General features: G+C 51.2%; 1 protein-coding gene across 1 annotated transcript in view; it reads right to left on the bottom strand.

Annotated features, from left to right (window-relative positions):
* PPIL2 (peptidylprolyl isomerase like 2) overlaps positions 1-15,897 on the bottom strand; it is a 157,034-nt gene extending 141,137 nt beyond the window's left edge. Inside the window, exon 1 of the mRNA XM_063964777.1 lies at positions 15,731-15,897. Coding sequence (XP_063820847.1) covers positions 15,731-15,762 — 32 coding nt within the window. The 5' untranslated portion in view covers positions 15,763-15,897. The remainder of the gene's footprint in view (positions 1-15,730) is intronic.
* Positions 15,898-19,604: the final 3,707 nt, after the last annotated feature.

Below are 19,604 nucleotides of genomic sequence, written 5' to 3'. Positions count from 1 at the left end.
TCCATAATCTGTAGAATCAACTTAATAGCCTCCAAAACATCAGGAACATCAACTTGTGAACTACCCTCCCCATCAGCAGTATGTGTCAGAATCTGTGGGGTCAGTGTAAGCGCCATCTTCATCAGACGAAGTGTCAGTGACAGCAGTGGATTGTGAGGAGGTAACAGCTCGCTTAGAGGACCCCTTGGTCTTAGGCGAGCGAGGGTCAGACTTTTTAGTAATCAGGGACTGGTTCAATTTCTTCAATTGAGCAGATAAGTTATCTGCCCACGGCGGGTTAGCCGCGGGGACCACATACAGTTGAACCGGCATAGGAGGTCCCATAGGGGGCGTTAGTTTAGTAACTAGCGTATTCAGAAGTGTGGAGAAAGTAGCCCACGGCGGGTCATTATGGTCCCCCGTTGCCACAGTCCCACTGGGGGGCAAAGTGCCCCCAGAACCAGAGCCCTCAGCTGCTATATTATCCTCATAGGGATCTGTGGCCTCAGCAAAACCGGTAGTGTGTTCAGCCCCAGAACCGTTACCCTCAGAAGCAGACATGATATAACTTGCAATATCAGGTAACACAGTACAATTATCAGCAGCACAATACTTCTTGCCCAAACCCCTGCGCAGTGTAGTCAGCACAAGCAGGGATATAGGAGAGATATGGTGACTAAAATCACAAGGAAAAAATAAGATTTTACTTACCGGTAAATCTATTTCTCGTAGTCCGTAGTGGATGCTGGGGACTCCGTAAGGACCATGGGGAATAGACGGGCTCCGCAGGAGACATAGGCACTTTGAGAAAGAATTTAGATTCTGGTGTGCTCTGGCTCCTCCCTCTATGTCCCTCCTCCAGACCTCAGTTAGAGAAACTGTGCCCAGAAGAGCTGTACAGTACAAGGAAAGGATTTTGGGAATCCAGGGTAAGACTCATACCAGCCACACCAATCACACCGTATAACTTGTGAAAACTTTACCCAGTTAACAGTATGAACAATCACAGAGCATCAGATAAACTCTGATGCAACTATAACATAACCCTTATTTAAGCAATAACTATATACAAGCATTGCAGAAGAAGTCCGCACTTGGGACGGGCGCCCAGCATCCACTACGGACTACGAGAAATAGATTTACCGGTAAGTAAAATCTTATTTTCTCCAACGTCCTAGTGGATGCTGGGGACTCCGTAAGGACCATGGGGATTATACCAAAGCTCCCAAACGGGCGGGAGAGTGCGGATGACTCTGCAGCACCGAATGAGCAAACATAAGGTCCTCCTCAGCCAGGGTATCAAACCTGTAGAATTTTGCAAAAGTGTTTGAACCCGACCAAGCAGCTGCTCGGCAAAGCTGTAATGCCGAGACCCCTCGGGCAGCCGCCCAAGAAGAGCCCACCTTCCTTGTGGAATGGGCTTCTACTGATTTTGGCAGCGGCAATCCAGCCGCAGAATGAGCCTGCTGAATCGTGTTACAGATCCAGCGAGCAATAGTTTGCTTTGAAGCAGGAGCACCCAGCTTGTTGGGTGCATACAGGATAAACAGCGACTCAGTTTTCCCGACTCTAGCCGTTCTGGCTACATAAACCTTCAAAGCCCTGACCACATCTAGTAACTCGGAATCCTCCAAGTCACGAGTAGCCACAGGCACCACAATAGGTTGGTTCATATGAAAAGATGACACCACTTTTAGCAGAAATTGCGGACGGGACCGCAATTCTGCCCTGTCCATATGGAAAACCAGATAGCGGCTTTGTCACATAAAAGCCCCTAATTCTGACACACGCCTAGCTGAAGCCAAGGCTAATAGCATGACCACCTTCCACGTGAGAAATTTTAACTCCACGGTTTTAAGTGGCTCAAACCAGTGTGATTTCAGGAAACTCAACACCACGTTAAGATCCCAAGGTGCCACTGGAGGCACAAAAGGGGGCTAAATTTGCAGCACTCCCTTTACAAACGTCTGAACTTCAGGTAGAGAAGCCAGTTCTTTTTGAAAGAAAATGGATAGGGACGAAATCTGGACCTTAATGGAACCCAATTTTAGGCCCAAAGTCACTCCCGACTGTAGGAAGTGAAGGAAACGGCCCAGCTGAAATTCCTCCATAGGGGCATTCCTGGCCTCACACCAAGCAACATATTTTCGCCATATACGGTGATAATGTTTAGCCGTTACGTCCTTCCTAGCCTTTATCAGCGTAGGAATAACCTCATCCGGAATGCCTTTTTCTGCTAGGATCCGGCGTTCAACCGCCATGCCGTCAAACGCAGCCGCGGTAAGTCTTGGAATAGACAGGGCCCCTGTTGCAACAAGTCCTGTCTTAAAGGCAGAGGCCACGGGTCCTCTGTGAGCATTTCTTGTAGCTCTGGATACCAAGTCCTTCTTGGCCAATCCGGAACAATGAGTATTGTTCTCACTCCTCTTCCTCTTAGGATTCTCAGCACCTTGGGTATGAGAGGAAGAGGAGGAAATACATAGACCGACTGGAACACCCACGGTGTCACTAGTGCGTCTACAGCTATCGCCTGAGGGTCTCTTGACCTTGCGCAATACCTCTGCAGCTTTTTGTTGAGGCGGGATGCCATCATGTCTACTTGTGGCAGTTCCCACCGATTTGCAATCTGCGTGAAGACTTCTTGATGAAGTCCCCACTCTCCCGAGTGGAGGTCGTGCCTGCTGAGGAAGTCTGCTTCCCAGTTGTCCACTCCCAGAATGAACACTGCTGACAGTGCTCTTACGTGATTCTCCGCCCAGCGAAGAATTCTGGTGGCTTCCACCATCGCTATCCTGCTCCTTGTGCCGCCTTTGCGGTTTACATGAGCCACTGCGGTGATGTTGTCTGACTGAATCAGCACCGATCGGTCGCGAAGCAGGGTCTCCGCTTGACGTAGGGCGTTGTATATGGCCCTTCGTTCCAGGATATTGATGTGAAGGCAAGTCTCCTGACTTGACCACAGACCTTGGAAATTTCTTCCCTGTGTGACTGCTCCCCATCCTCGGAGGCTTGCGTCCGTGGTCACCAGGACCCAGTCCTGAATGCCGAATCTGCGGCCCTCGAGAAGGTGAGCACTCTGCAGCCACCACAGGAGAGACACCCTGGCCCTGGGGGATAGGGTGATCAGCTGATGCATTTGTAGATGTGATCCGGACCACTTGTCCAACAGATCCCATTGAAAGGTCCTCGCATGGAACCTGCCGAAGGGAATGGCCTCGTATGATGCCACCATCTTTCCCAGGTCTCGCGTGCAGTGATGCACCGACACCTGTTTTGGTTTTAATAGGTCTCTGACCAGTGTCATGAGCTCCTGAGCCTTCTCCATCGGGAGATAAACCCTCTTCTGGCCTGTGTCCAGAATCATGCCCAGGAAGGGCAGACGAGTCGTAGGAATCAACTGCGACTTTGGAATATTTAGAATCCAGCCGTGCTGTTGTAACACTTCCAGAGAGCGTGCTACGCTGATCAGCAACTGCTCTCTGGACCTCGCCTTTATGAGGAGATCGTCCAAGTATGGGATAATTGTGACTCCTTGCCGTCGCAGGAGCACCATCATTTCCGCCATTACCTTGGTAAATATTCTCGGTGCCGTGGAGAGACCAAACAGCAACGTCTGGAATTGGTTTTGACAATCCTGTACCACAAATCTGAGGTACTCCTGATGAGGTGGATAAATGGGGACATGAAGGTAAGCATCCTTTATGTCCAGAGACACCATAAAATCCCCCCCTTCCAGGCTTGCGATGACCGCTCTGAGCGATTCCATCTTGAACTTGAACCTTTTCAGGTATATGTTCAGGGATTTTAAATTCAATATGGGTCTGACCGAACCGTCCGGTTTCAGTACCACAAACATGGTCGAATAGTAACCCCTTCCTTGTTGAAGGAAGGGAACCTTGACCACCACCTGCTGAAGATACAATTTGTAAATTGCAGCTAACACTATTTCCCTCTCTAAGGGGGAAGCTGGCAGGGCCGATTTGAGGTATCGGTGAGGGGGCATCTCTTCGAATTCCAGCTTGTATCCCTGAGACACAATCTCTATAGCCCAGGGATCCACCTGGGAGTGAACCCACTTGTGGCTGAAATTTCGGAGACGCGCCCCCACCGGGCCTAGCTCCGTCTGTGGAGCCCCAGCGTCATGCGGTGGATTTAGTGGAAGCCGGGGAAGACTTCTGTTCCTGGGAACTAGCTGTATTGTGCAGCTTCTTTCCTCTACCCCTGCCTCTGGCAAGAAAGGACGCACCTCGGACTTTCTTGCCTTTTTGTGATCGAAAAGACTGCATCTGGTAATACGGTGCTTTCTTAGGTTGTGAGGGAACATATGGCAAAAAATTTGACTTTCCAGCCGTAGCTGTGGAGACCAGGTCCGAGAGACCCTCCCCAAACAACTCCTCACCCTTGTAAGGTAAAACCTCCATGTGCCTTTTTGAGTCGGCATCGCCTGTCCATTGCCGAGTCCACAGGACCCTTCTGGCAGAAATCGACATTGCATTTATTCTAGAGCCTAGTAGGCTAATGTCTCTTTGAGCATCTCTCATATACAGGACAGCGTCTTTTATATGCCCCAGGGTCAGCAATATAGTATCCTTGTCCAAGGTATCAAGTTCCTCAGATAAGGTATCTGTCCATGCTGCTACAGCACTACACATCCAGGCCGACGCAATCGCCGGCCTTCGTAAGGTACCTGAATGTGTATAAATGGACTTCAGGGTACCCTCCTGCTTTCGATCCGCAGCATCTTTTAGGGTGGCCGTATCCTGTGACGGCAGGGCTACCCTCTTGGATAAGCGTGTTAAAGCTTTGTCTACCCTAGGGGAGGATTCCCAGCGTAACCTGTCCGTTGGCGGGAAAGGGTACGCCATAAGCATCCGTTTGGAAATCTGCAGTTTTTTATCTGGAGATTCCCAAGCCTTTTCACATAACTCATTTAACTCATGTGAAGGGGGAAAGGTCACCTCTTGCCTTTTTTCCCCATACATATAAACCCTCTTGTCAGGGACTGGGGTTTCCTCTGTGATGTGCAACACATCCTTCATTGCTATAATCATATAACGGATGGCTTTAGCCAATTTAGGCTGTAACTTTGCATCATCGCAATCGACACTGGAGTCAGAATCCGTGTCGATATCTGTGTCAACAATTTGGGATAGTGGGCGCTTCTGAGACCCTGACAGCCTCTGCGACATAGGATCAGGCATGGGCTGAGACCCCGGCTGTCCTAAGGCTTCAGCTTTATCCAACCTTTTATGCAAGGAATTAACATTATCATTTAAAACCTTCCACATATCCATCCAATCGGGTGTCAGCGCAGTCCCCACATTCATTTGTTCCCGCTCTGCTTCCACATAGCCTTCCTCGTCAAACATGCAGACACAAGCGTACCGACACACCACACACACAGGGGATGCTCTTTTTGAAGACAGTTCCCCCACAAGGCCTTTTGGAGAGACAGAGAGAGAGTATGCCAGCACACACTCCAGCACTATATGTCCCAGGAATCACACAGTAACTTAGTGTTAACCCAGTAGCTGCTGTATATACTGTTTTTGCGCCTAATTTATGTGCCCCCCCTCTCTTTTTACCCTCTTCTACCGTGTTTTTGCAGGGGAGAGCCTGGGGAGCTTCCTCTCAGCGGAGCTGTGGAGAGAAAATGGCGCTGGTGAGTGCTGAGATAGAAGCCCCGCCCCCTCAGCGGCGTGCTTCTGTCCCGCGTTTCTGTGTAAAAATATGGCGGGGGCTCATGCATAAATACAGTGCCCAACTGTATATATGCCCACTTTTGCCAAGAGGTCTCTAATTGCTGCCCAGGGCGCCCCCCCTGCGCCCTGCACCCTACAGTGACCGGAGTATGTGGGTGTAGTGTGGGAGCAATGGCGCACAGCTGCAGTACTGTGCGCTACCTCAGTATGAAGACTGGAGTCTTCTGCCGCCGATTTCGAAGTCTTCTTGCTTCTTTCACCGGCTTCTGTCTTCCGGCTCTGCGAGGAGGACGGCGGCGCGGCTCCGGGATCGGACGACAAAGGGTGAGATCCTGTGTACGATCCCTCTGGAGCTAATGGTGTCCAGTAGCCTAAGAAGCAGGACCTATCTTCAGTGAGTAGGGCTGCTTCTCTCCCCTCAGTCCCACGTAGCAGAGAGTCTGTTGCCAGCAGATCTCTCTGAAAATAAAAAAACCTAACAAAATACTTTATTTTATAGCAAGCTCAGGAGAGCTCACTAAGTAGCACCCAGCTCGTCCGGGCACAGATTCAAACTGAGATCTGGAGGAGGGACATAGAGGGAGGAGCCAGAGCACACCAGTATCCAAATTCTTTCTTGAAGTGCCCTGTCTCCTGCGGAGCCCGTCTATTCCCCATGGTCCTTACGGAGTCCCCAGCATCCACTAGGACGTTAGAGAAAATAAGAATTTACTTACCGATAATTCTATTTCTCGTAGTCCGTAGTGGATGCTGGGGACTCCGTCAGGACCATGGGGAATAGCGGCTCCGCAGGAGACAGGGCACAAAAGTAAAAGCTTTAGGATCAGGTGGTGTGCACTGGCTCCTCCCCCTATGACCCTCCTCCAAGCCTCAGTTAGGATACTGTGCCCGGACGAGCGTACACAATAAGGAAGGATTTTGAATCCCGGGTAAGACTCATACCAGCCACACCAATCACACTGTACAACCTGTGATCTGAACCCAGTTAACAGCATGATAACAGCGGAGCCTCTGAAAAGATGGCTCACAACAATAATAACCCGATTTTTGTAACAATAACTATGTACAAGTATTGCAGACAATCCGCACTTGGGATGGGCGCCCAGCATCCACTACGGACTACGAGAAATAGAATTATCGGTAAGTAAATTCTTATTTTCTCTGACGTCCTAAGTGGATGCTGGGGACTCCGTCAGGACCATGGGGATTATACCAAAGCTCCCAAACGGGCAGGAGAGTGCGGATGACTCTGCAGCACCGAATGAGAGAACTCCAGGTCCTCCTCAGCCAGGGTGTGCCCCTGACCAAGTAGCAGCTCGGCAAAGTTGTAAAGCCGAGACCCCTCGGGCAGCCGCCCAAGATGAGCCCACCTTCCTTGTGGAATGGGCATTTACATATTTTGGCTGTGGCAGGCCTGCCACAGAATGTGCAAGCTGAATTGTACTACACATCCAACTAGCACTCGTCTGCTTAGAAGCAAGAGCACCCAGTTTTTTGGGTGCCTACAGGATAACAGCAAGTCAGTTTTCCTGACTCCAGCCGTCCTGGAAACCTATATTTTCAGGGCCCTGACAACATCTAGCATCTAAGCTGGTGCAGGTGAAACGCTGACACCACCTTAGGGAGAAACTGGGGACGAGTCCGCAGCTCTGCCCTGTCCGAATGGACAATCAGATATGGGCTTTGTGAGACAAAGCCGCCAATTCTGACACTCGCCTGGCCGAGGCCAGGGCCAACAGCATGGTCACTTTCCATGTGAGACATTTCAAATCCACAGATTTGAGCGGTTTAAACCAATGTGACTTGAGGAATCCCAGAACTACGTTGAGATCCCACAGTGCCACTGGAGGCACAAAAGGGGGTTGTATATGCAGTACTCCCTTGACAAACTTCTGGACTTCAGGAACTGAAGCCAATTTTTTCTGGAAGAAAATTGACAGGGCCGAAATTTGAACCTTAATGGACCCCAATTTGAGGCCCATAGACACTCCTGTTTGCAGGAAATGCAGGAATCGACCGAGTTGAAATTTCTTCGTGGGGCCGTCCTGGCCTCACACCACGCAACATATTTTCGCCACATGTGGTGATAATGTTGTGCGGTCACCTCCTTCCTGGCTTTGACCAGGGTAGGAATGACCTCTTCCGGAATGCCTTTTTCCCTTAGGATCCGGCGTTCCACCGCCATGCCGTCAAACGCAGCCGCGGTAAGTCTTGGAACAGACATGGTACTTGCTGAAGCAAGTCCCTTCTTAGCGGCAGAGGCCATGAGTCCTCTGTGAGCATTTCTTGAAGTTCCGGGTACCAAGTCCTTCTTGGCCAATCCGGAGCCACGAGTATAGTTCTTACTCCTCTACGTCTTATAATTCTCAGTACCTTGGGTATGAGAAGCAGAGGAGGGAACACATACACCGACTGGTACACCCACGGTGTTACCAGAACGTCCACAGCTATTGCCTGAGGGTCTCTTGACCTGGCGCAATACCTGTCCAGTTTTTTGTTCAGGCGGGACGCCATCATGTCCACCTTTGGTCTTTCCCAACGGTTCACAATCATGTGGAAGACTTCCCGATGAAGTCCCCACTCTCCCGGGTGGAGGTCGTGCCTGCTGAGGAAGTCTGCTTCCCAGTTGTCCACTCCCGGAATGAACACTGCTGACAGTGTTATCACATGATTTTCCGCCCAGCGAAGAATCCTTGCAGTTTCTGCCATTGCCCTCCTGCTTCTTGTGCCGCCCTGTCTGTTTACGTGGGCGACTGCCGTGATGTTGTCCGACTGGATCAATACCGGCTGACCTTGAAGCAGAGGTCTTGCTAAGCTTAGAGCATTGTAAATTGCCCTTAGCTCCAGTATATTTATGTGGAGAGAAGTCTCCAGACTATATCACACTCCCTGGAAATTTTTTTCCCTGTGTGACTGCTCCCCAGCCTCTCAGGCTGGCATCCGTGGTCACCAGGACCCAGTCCTGAATGCCGAATCTGCGGCCCTTTAATAGATGAGCACTCTGCAGCCACCGCAGAAGAAACACCCTTGTCCTTGGAGACAGGGTTATCCGCTGATGCATCTGAAGATGCGATCCGGACCATTTTTCCAGCAGATCCCACTGAAAAGTTCTTGCGTGAAATCTGCCGAATGGAATCGCTTCGTAAGAAGCCACCATTTTTCCCAGGACCCTTGTGCAATGATGCACTGACACTTTTCCTGGTTTTAGGAGGTTCCTGACTAGCTCGGATAACTCCCTGGCTTTCTTCTCCGGGAGAAACACCCTTTTCTGGACTGTGTCCAGAATCATCCCTAGGAACAGCAGACGTGTCGTCGGAAACAGCTGCGATTTTGGAATATTTAGAATCCACCCGTGCTGTCGTAGAACTACTTGAGATAGTGCTACTCCGACCTCCAACTGTTCTCTGGACCTTGCCCTTATCAGCAGATCGTCCATTTTCTTTGAAGAAGAATCATCATTTCGGCCATTACCTTGGTAATGACCCGGGGTGCCGTGGACAATCCAAACGGCAGCGTCTGAAACTGATAGTGACAGTTCTGTACCACGAACCTGAGGTACCCTTGGTGAGAAGGGCAAATTTGGACATGGAGGTAAGCATCCCTGATGTCCAGGGACACCATATAGTCCCCTTCTTCCTGGTTCGCTATCACTGCTCTGAGTGACTCCATCTTGATTTGAACCTTTTTATGTAAGTGTTCAAATATTTCAGATTTAGAATAGGTCTCACCGAGCCGTCTGACTTCAGTACCACAATATAGTGTGGAATAATACCCCTTTCCTTGTTGTAGGAGGGGTACTTTGATTATCACCTGCTGGGAATACAGCTTGTGAATTGTTTCCAATACTGCCTCCCTGTCGGAGGGAGACGTTGGTAAAGCAGACTTCAGGAACCTGCGAGGGGGAGACGTCTCGAATTTCCAATCTGTACCCCTGGGATACTACTTGTAGGCTCCAGGGGTCCACTTGCGAGTGAGCCCACTGCGTGCTGAAACTCTTGAGACGACCCCCCACCGCACCTGAGTCCGCTTGTACGGCCCCAGCGTCATGCTGAGGACTTGGTAGAAGCGGTGGAGGGCTTCTGTTCCTGGGAATGGGCTGCCTGCTGCAGTCTTCTTCCCTTTCCTCTATCCCTGGGCAGATATGACTGGCCTTTTGCCCGCTTGCCCTTATGGGGACGAAAGGACTGAGGCTGAAAAGACGGTGTCTTTTTCTGCTGAGATGTGACTTGGGGTAAAAAAGGTGGATTTTCCAGCTGTTGCCGTGGCCACCAGGTCCGATGGACCGACCCCAAATAACTCCTCCCCTTTATACGGCAATACTTCCATGTGCCGTTTGGAATCTGCATCACCTGACCACTGTCGTGTCCATAAACATCTTCTGGCAGATATGGACATCGCACTTACTCTTGATGCCAGAGTGCAAATATCCCTCTGTGCATCTCGCATATATAGAAATGCATCCTTTAAATGCTCTATAGTCAATAAAATACTGTCCCTGTCAAGGGTATCAATATTTTCAGTCAGGGAATCCGACCAAGCCACCCCAGCGCTGCACATCCAGGCTGAGGCGATCGCTGGTCGCAGTATAACACCAGTATGTGTGTATATACTTTTTAAGATATTTTCCAGCCTCCTATCAGCTGGCTCCTTGAGGGCGGCCGTATCTGGAGACGGTAACGGCACTTGTGATAAGCGTGTGAGCGCCTTATCCACCCTAAGGGGTGTTTCCCAACGCGCCCTAACTTCTGGCGGGAAAAGGTATACCGCCAATAATTTTCTATCGGGGGAAACCCACGCATCATCACACACTTCATTTAATTTATCTGATTCAGGAAAAACTACAGGTAGTTTTTTCACACCCCACATAATACCCTTTTTTGTGGTACTTGTAGTATCAGAAATATGTAACACCTCCTTCATTGCCCTTAACATGTAACGTGTGGCCCTAAAGGAAAATACGTTTGTTTCTTCACCGTCGACACTGGAGTCAGTGTCCGTGTCTGTGTCTGTGTCGACCGACTGAGGTAAATGGGCGTTTTAAAGCCCCTGACGGTGTTTGAGACGCCTGGACAGGTACTAATTTGTTTGCCGGCCGTCTCATGTCGTCAACCGACCTTGCAGCGTGTTGACATTATCACGTAATTCCCTAAATAAGCCATCCATTCCCGTGTCGACTCCCTAGAGAGTGACATCACCATTACAGGCAATTGCTCCGCCTCCTCACCAACATCGTCCTCATACATGTCGACACACGTACCGACACACAGCACACACACAGGGAATGCTCTGATAGAGGACAGGACCCCACTAGCCCTTTGGGGAGACAGAGGGAGAGTTTGCCAGCACACACCAAAACGCTATAATTATACAGGGACAACCTTTATATAAGTGTTTTCCCTTATAGCATCTTAATATATAATCATATCGCCAAATAAGTGCCCCCCCTCTCTGTTTTAACCCTGTTTCTGTAGTGCAGTGCAGGGGAGAGCCTGGGAGCCTTCCCACCAGCAGTTCTGTGAGGGAAAATGGCGCTGTGTGCTGAGGAGAATAGGCCCCGCCCCCTTTTCGGCGGGCTTCTTCTCCCGTTTTTCTGACAACATGGCAGGGGTTAAATACATCCATATAGCCCCAGAGGCTATATGTGATGTATTTTTAGCCAGTATAGGTATTTTCATTGCTGCCCAGGGCGCCCCCCCCAGCGCCCTGCACCCTCAGTGACCGTTGGTGTGAAGTGTGCTGAGAGCAATGGCGCACAGCTGCAGTGCTGTGCGCTACCTCATGAAGACTGAGAAGTCTTCAGCCGCCGATTTCTGGACCTCTTCTCTCTTCAGCATCTGCAAGGGGGTCGGCGGCGCGGCTCCGGTGACCCATCCAGGCTGTACCTGTGATCGTCCCTCTGGAGCTAGTGTCCAGTAGCCTAAGAAGCCAATCCATCCTGCACGCAGGTGAGTTCACTTCTTCTCCCCTAAGTCCCTCGTTGCAGTGAGCCTGTTGCCAGCAGGACTCACTGAAAATAAAAAACCTAATAAAACTTTTACTCTAAGCAGCTCTTTAGGAGAGCCACCTAGATTGCACCCTTCTCGGCCGGGCACAAAAACCTAACTGAGGCTTGGAGGAGGGTCATAGGGGGAGGAGCCAGTGCACACCACCTGATCCTAAAGCTTTTACTTTTGTGCCCTGTCTCCTGCGGAGCCGCTATTCCCCATGGTCCTGACGGAGTCCCCAGCATCCACTTAGGACGTCAGAGAAATACAATTACAGTATATCTTGTGAATATCCTATATTACAGTATTATAAACCTGATGCACCAAGCCCCCTCAGGTTATAGAATATAGGGATAGCAAGTTGAGTGAGAGACACGAAATGAAATTCACCCAGCAAGCTAATGCACACACATATAGTCACAGTTGTACAATGCAGAGGTTATTACAAACAATAATACTGCACTGGACTAGCTTATATATAGCTATGTAGTCAATAGATATAACACTGCACAGTAAAAGACTGGATGTATATCACAAGGTGCTTGTACCAGAGAACCCTGACTAAATGCACTTTTTCATAACTATCACTGTCTAAATGACATGCAGAATACTTAAGTGTCTTGTAAAGTCACAGCGCTGACTATCAGGCGGCTTTACAAAGGAGGATTTGCCCAAGCAGTCACAGGAACAGTGTAGCTGAGAGAAATGGCGCCCAAACACTGACTGGGAGTGAGGGAGAGACAGATATGCAGCTCCAGGGTGGGAACATTTACTGTAAATGGCGCCCTGGGGCTGGGGGAGGGGCCACAGGTCTAAGCTTTATCCCCTCTGCTGGCTTAACCACCTGGTACTGCGGGCCAATATAAATAGGTTTATGAGAGAAAACCTGACCTGTACCCTTGCACTGGTGGCCTAGTGGGGTCGCCAGTATGCCACACTATCCACCGCCAGCGCGCGTGGCCCACCTCCCACGCCGGATCGCAATACTGCGCGTGTCCAGCGAATGGGACCCACTTACCACTTCCCGAAGCGCGGCCACGCGATTCCTGAGAGCCCCAGCCGTGTGTGTCTAACTGGAAGAAAACCGGAGCTGCCTCCTGTAGTTACCCGGCAACCAGGGCATGGGAATGTACAGCGCTGCTGGGGAGAGATGGAGCTGCAGCAGTGAATGTCTCCTGACATTAACACAGTGCTGCTGCCCTTGTAGTCTTCGCTTTTTCTTCACAAAATCTCTTCTTAGGGCTGCCTGGAGCAGCCCCTCTGTTATGTGCCTGCTATCTGCAGCACCAACTACAAAACTGAGCTCCTGTGCAGGGAGGCGGGGTTATAGAGGAGGCGGTGCTATGCATCTTGGGAACAGTCAAAGCTTTTGAGCCTGTTGGTGCCTCGAATCAAGATCCTACTCTACACCCCCAATGTCTATCCTTATGGAGCCCAGTGTACCCCGCAGCAGAAATATATCGATATCATGCGCACCAACTTGATGGTCTTTCATGTGATGGGCTTTAGGCAGTGCTTCTCATCTTTACAATAATAGACAGTAGTATGTCCCATCTCAATCATACTGAGGGTAAAGCAGGAGCAACCACCACTTTGACAAGACAGCCCACTAGGACCAGTGTGTCGGCAAGTAAGTACAGCAGAGAAGGAGGGGAGATAGTGGGACGGAGGAGCGCTGATGTTACCCAGCATATGCTGGGTCCATTTTACTAGTATTACAAAATCCTAACAAATCCCAGGCAAATGTCAGCCTCACAACATAAGCAGCAGGAATCCTATTGCACCCTAGGAGGCATGATAATGTGTTTAACCATAAGGGGAATGAATCAGAGATGGCAAGCAGTTGCACTTTCATTCACAACAGACTTGTGACATATGCCAATGACTCAGCTGCCACTCGCTGCCAGTGTCTTAAATCAGCAGGAACATCGGGCATACATTGGTCGGTCCATCAGATCTCCGAGTAACCCTATGCTGCCTCAGACAGAGCTGGTCTCCTAGAACATCGGGACCTCTCTAGCTTGCAGTGGCGGATTAGACCACAAAACGGTCCTATCACGCCTGCATTTTCTAAATTCTCCGATTGTCCACAATCCCTAATCATTCGCTGCACTTGCATAGAGCAGCTCTGATGCATGTGCAGTGTTTGCCTCAATTTATGATTCGCACTCAAAAGTGCTTGCTACCCTATGGGATAAAGTGCGATAGCTACCACACATTCAGCTAGGCGACTGGATTCACCATCAATTGAATTACCCCGTATGTGACCTATTTAGGCGGCAAAGTACTGTACCCGACGTTGTGAATATTTGTATGCCATTTTCTCACTGGGTAACTGGCATATACCAATATAGATAATATGGCACATTATAAAGTAGTCTTCCACACAATCTCTGGCATTGAGTCAATTTAACAATATTCATCGATGCACCAGACAAGCAATCAGAAATAGAATATGCACAGCAATGGTAGCTGAGCTGCATGCTGCTGTTTAAACTTGAAACTATTGCTGCTTTCACATCGCAAAACCTGCTTTTGAAATGGTTCTTTAAACGGTTCTTAAAACGGATCTGAGCAATTAAACCCCCTTCACATCGCATGTTGTAACCAGTATATTACCATTTCATTACCGTTTTGGTACCTTTCACACTGAACCCGTTTCACCCATACAAAACAGTGGTTGTCATTTTAAATGTTTATTTCCTGCTTCTGCCTGGTGACATCACACATGGAGACAGCCTATCACCTTCTGGGGCTTGCAAATACCGTTTCAGACCCTTTCACACTGCACAATGAAACGGGTCTGAAACGGGTAGGACCCTGCTTTTTTACCGTTTCAAAATACCGGTATTTTGAAAACGGTAAATTGAAGGTGGCCCTTTCACATCGCAGCTCGAACCGTTTAGGAAGCCTTAAAAATCGGCAATTTACCGGGTTCAAGCTGCGGTGTGAAAGGGGTATATGTATCTCAACTCAATGCAAGAGCAAATCAGGACCCAGCCGGCTGCTCCCAATCAAACTTATTCTCTACTTTGTTGAAAAGTAGAGAATTAAGCCGGGTACACACTGGAGCGATTTCGGGCCGATATGTAATTTCTGGCCGAATCACAATATCATATTGGCCAGACTGCTCAGTATGTATGCCAAATCTGCACACTCCTGTGGTTGCATGTGTTATCAACTGGTCGGCCTTGCAGATGCAGACTGTAGTCACACAATACTCTTCGATTTATGGAACAAACATTGGCAGCTAACCATCGATGGTCAACCCTACAAGCAGTAGGGATGGCCATCGTTGGGCTGTCCATTGATTGTTGCCTTCCATAGCGTTATTGGCAATAGCCATCGATGGTTTGCACCACTCAAATGTCACCGCTGACAGGTGCTGGAAGGGCTGCAGGCCAAACAAAAATGTAGGCATGGCTTAGCGGGCAATCGGGAGGAGGGGCTAAGCTCCATGCATGGAGGAGCAAAAAAACACACACAAAAAACCAACACTATTCAGTTCCACTCAGTCATTGATGGCAGAGAACCACTGTCTCTCTGCTATCGATGGCAAATCGCTCGATCATCGGTAGTTGCCCATTGATGATTGGTCCCTATCGGTGGTTGATGGCCATCCCTAATAAGCAGCACACCTGGGAAGGTTTCATGGGCATACAAGGTCACGGTCAAGGTCTCCAAGTTGGAGAAAGGACCTCTGATGTTACCAGGGAGAGGAGATAGGGCCATACAGGGTTCCTGAAATGTACCCTCGCTGCGCTTTGGGATCGATGGCTCGCTCCGTTTGCCACCAAGTTACATAAGGGAGTAGTTGGTGGCATGGACAGTAAAATGACTATGCCGCCTGCATAACTCCTCCCCCTGACGTCAGAGGTCCTTTAGCCCACTTGGTTCTAGCATCTACCCTGTGGATCATGGCTATTTGCAATATTTATAGATACTTGTGACTCTCACTATCTCACTTGCTGGCTGTACAGTAACGAGCCCTGCATCAGTTCAATTTACCGTTTAAAAAAGAGTATATAGATACCGTGGCTAGCGGTCACACTACGCCGCACTCACATCTTATCCTTCTGGTGCTGCCGCTTCCCCATCGTTACCGCTGTTACCGCTGTTACCGCTGTTACCGCCCTCAGACACCGACAAACTTCACACAATTCAGAATTCCTTCAAACTCGCAACTACTTCCGGTCTTCTTAGCCACACACTGCCCGGAAATGACGTAGTAAAAGCGACCCGAGAGCCATGTTGGAATTCTCATTTCCTGTTAGAGGAGTACTATCATGGCGGCTTAACACACGTGACTGCGCTGTCTAGTGCTGAAATCCCCGAGTGACGCCCGAGACTTGACAGTGACGCTGCCTATGGATTGTGACATTGTGTGAAAGCCAGAACGGTCAGGACTCCGGAACACGGCGCACTGGCTCCGCTGTTGTGGAGCTGTCTGAGCGCGTCCCCGTAAGTGAGCTGGGGCTGGCAGTTGTCAACAGAGTAGAGGTAGCAGCCTCTTCCCTGTGTGAGGCTGCTGCCCCCGGTCTAATTTAAAGTATTTGCGGCTATAGTCCCGAAAACACCCGTTTTCATGGGTTAGCCGCAAATATTAGTCATCTCCTGTTTGTAACAAAGAGGGACCAGGGCAGGATACCTGCTACAATCCCTCCATTATCGGGTATGCGTAATGAGGTGCTGCCAAATTTACCAATATCCAGAATTGTTTCCGATATTGGGAACAAAGGCGCCGGATGGCGCCGGAGAGGGGTAAGGGGGAGTGGCGGCAGGTGGCCCGCGGGCCAGCGGCACGAAGGAAAGGGGGGGCGGGCAAGTGTGCCCGTCCCCTCTTTCACACCTGAAGTCACTGGTAGCCAGTAGGAGGCGGGGGGGGGCCGGCCGGACAGCGGGCGGCTTAAATAGGAAGGCGGGGGGAGGAGGCGGCCACTGAGGGAGAGCAGAGATCAGAGTGGGATCTCTGAGCGCGGCTACGATCGGCAGCAGCGGCGGTCAGCGAGGGCGAGAGCAGCGGCGGCCAGCGAGGGCGAGAGCAGCGGCGGCCAACGAGGGGGAGAGCAGCGGAGGGCACCTGCAGCGACGACCAGGCGGCGGGTCCGATTCGGAGGCAGCGGCAGGGGAGACGGAGATACACAGAGCACAGGCCGGGTAAGCGACTTCCGGTCGCGCGGCGGCTCCGGAGTCTGGGCGCATCGCGGGGGGCCGAGGTGGTACATTCACCGGATAAGGCCACCAGTAATAACAGCACCCCAGGGCAGCTGCACAGCACACATTGCTCCCCTGCAGAAGCACAAAAGAAAGCAGCATGGAGGGGCCAGCGGAGAGGGGGGTCAGAAGGAGGAGCATACCCCACAGGTTCAGGGAGGAGACCGAGGACAGCGCTGGGTTACACTTTAACCCTGCAGGGGGGGAAGGAGCACGTCAGCAGCAGCAGCACAGGGATAATGAGGCAGGAGCTCCCCCTGGCGGCAGGAAAGGAAGAGGACGGCTGCATGAGCAGAAGAGAAGAAAAAGCAGCTCCAATCCCACAGCTAGGGCTGCGAAGAGGAAGAAGCAGCCGGCAGCAGCGACCACCAGCGAGCAGCAATACGGGGTGAGTGACCTGCCGCCTATTTACGAAGATGTCCCTGCGGCAGCGGAGTCAGACGGACCCGACTCCGGGGGGGAGGGGCGGAAGGTTTGGGGCAAAGTTTTGAGCAATGCCAACCCCATCTCACCCGCCACACAACCACAAACCACAGCCAGTAGATGGGAGAAAGGAGAAGCAGGATACGAGGGCGGGCCATCATCAGGCGGCCGGGACGCTTGGGTGCAGCAGGCTTCCACCCAGCTGTTCAGGGAGATGTCACAGCTTCCGGCGGCGGGACAAATGGGCGGGGGGGCGGCAGGACACCGCGCATTGTCACAGCAGGGAGAGGCATTACAAGGGGCATGGAAGCAGGGAGTCATCTTATGGCCGGAGATCCCCGCGTTACCACTCGCCACCGCCCAGCTCCCGACATCAGCACAGCCACCATTTTGCAGCACGCAGGTCATCACCGGTTAGGAGTTACAGCCGACACGCATCACCGCCGGCGGCATACATCATCTCACGGCACGGATGTCGAGGGTGCAGCTGCAGCAGGCAAGAAGACAGGCAGGAGCAGCGTTATCAGTTGATGGGAGGAGGGCAGCGATCAGCGCAGCACAGCAGCCAGCATGGCACCCCGGCAAGACAAGGCGACAGGGAGGCAGTACACAGGAACGTGCAAGTCTTCACCACGCCAGCAAGATCAACGCACGGGAGCAATATGGCGGTCCACGGTACCATCACGCCACGAGAGCAGCAGCGGGCATACACGCAGCGGTCAGGAGGCGCGGAATTCCATCGCAGAGAGAGCGTCACGGGCTACGCTACGGCCAGCGATGCCCCAGCAGTCAACACGGTCCAAGTGGCCACCACACCGAAGGCAGCGTCCTGCGCGATGACCAGCGCGGACGGTCCAGCGAGGGAATCTTCACACAGGATGGGTGAGACTAATGTTGATATGAACAGTTTATGCAATGTTATCGTGTCCCCAGATATATCGCAAGATGTTAGTAATGTTATGGTGAAGTTCACGGGGGTGGTTGGCAATGGCGGAGCAGGTCAGGCGAGGGAGCAGGGGGATAGCGCAACGGATTCAGAGGAGGACGAGTCATGCAGAGTATTGAGGGAGCAGCTAAAGTTAGCCAGAGCGACTTGTAAGAAAAAGAAAGGGCTTACCCCCGGGACAGATGCGGTTAGGGAGCGGATGGGGCAGGTGCAGCAGGACACGGCTAAGAGATTTTTGCAGACAGGGTCCGCAGTGGGTTGCGAGTTTAGCGCAGTGGCAGGCCACCTGCCAAAACAAACCAGAAAGGAGATTGAAAAAGGGGTTTTTGTGGATATATGTTCATTGACAGAGAAGGGCTTGAGCGACAAAGAAAAGGCAAAACCGAAAGGGGGTGCACAAGCCGATAGCTACAAGACTATTGAGAACTGGCTGAGCGGAATGTTCGCCTACTCCGGCTGTTACATAGAAGCGTACCCCGAGGTAGCGATGAGCATGCTAAAATATACGGATTTTATATACTCCGTGTACAAGGAGCAAGGGGGATCAGTATGGCTGAGATACGACGAGAGATTCAGAACGAAGGCGGAGGGCGGTAAGCCCATCGACTTCGGAGTTAGGGACCTCGACGCGTGGCTCAAGGCATTAGCAAGCGGTATAGCGGAGAAGGCTGCACCGGCACAAGCAGCCGGTGCGGGGAGGCCTAGCACGCAGAAACATGACCTCAAATGTTGGGCGTTCAACGAATCGCAGTGCACCCGCACGCAGTGCAAGTTCAAGCACGCATGTTCCTTTTGCAACGCAAGCCACGCCGCAAAGGATTGCTATAGGAAGAGGGCTAATCACCCAAGAAAGCTACCCGCGGCGGCAGGGGCTGGAAAAAGCAGTTAGCCCAGTGAACTTAAGCAGGATCCTGGGGTGGCTAGCCAGGTATCCCAAGCAGCAGGAAGCCAAATTGCTGCGGGACGGTTTTAGGGAGGGCTTTAGGATACCGATAATAAGAGAGGTCCCGCCCACAGAAAAAATAAGAAACCTGAAATCCGTCAAGGAGCAACCGGGGGTGGTACGTGAGAAGATCGCAAAGGAGCTAGAGTTAGGTAGAATGGCGGGGCCATTCGCAGTCCCACCATTACAGGATTTGATAGTGTCACCTTTGGGACTGGTCCCAAAAAAGGCACCGGGGAAGTTCAGGCTCATTCAGCACCTGTCTTACCCCGAGGGAGGGTCAGTAAATGACGCACTGGACAAAGAGCAATGTTCAGTGCAGTATCAATCCTTTGACCAGGCGGTCAAGATGGTTAGGGCACAAGGGAGAGGAGCTCTCATGGCAAAGCTAGATATCGAGTCGGCTTTCAGAC

The sequence above is a fragment of the Pseudophryne corroboree genome, chromosome 1, assembly GCF_028390025.1.
Source record: "Pseudophryne corroboree isolate aPseCor3 chromosome 1, aPseCor3.hap2, whole genome shotgun sequence".
NCBI lineage: Eukaryota > Metazoa > Chordata > Amphibia > Anura > Myobatrachidae > Pseudophryne > Pseudophryne corroboree.
This window is presented reverse-complemented; position numbering and strand designations above follow the sequence as displayed.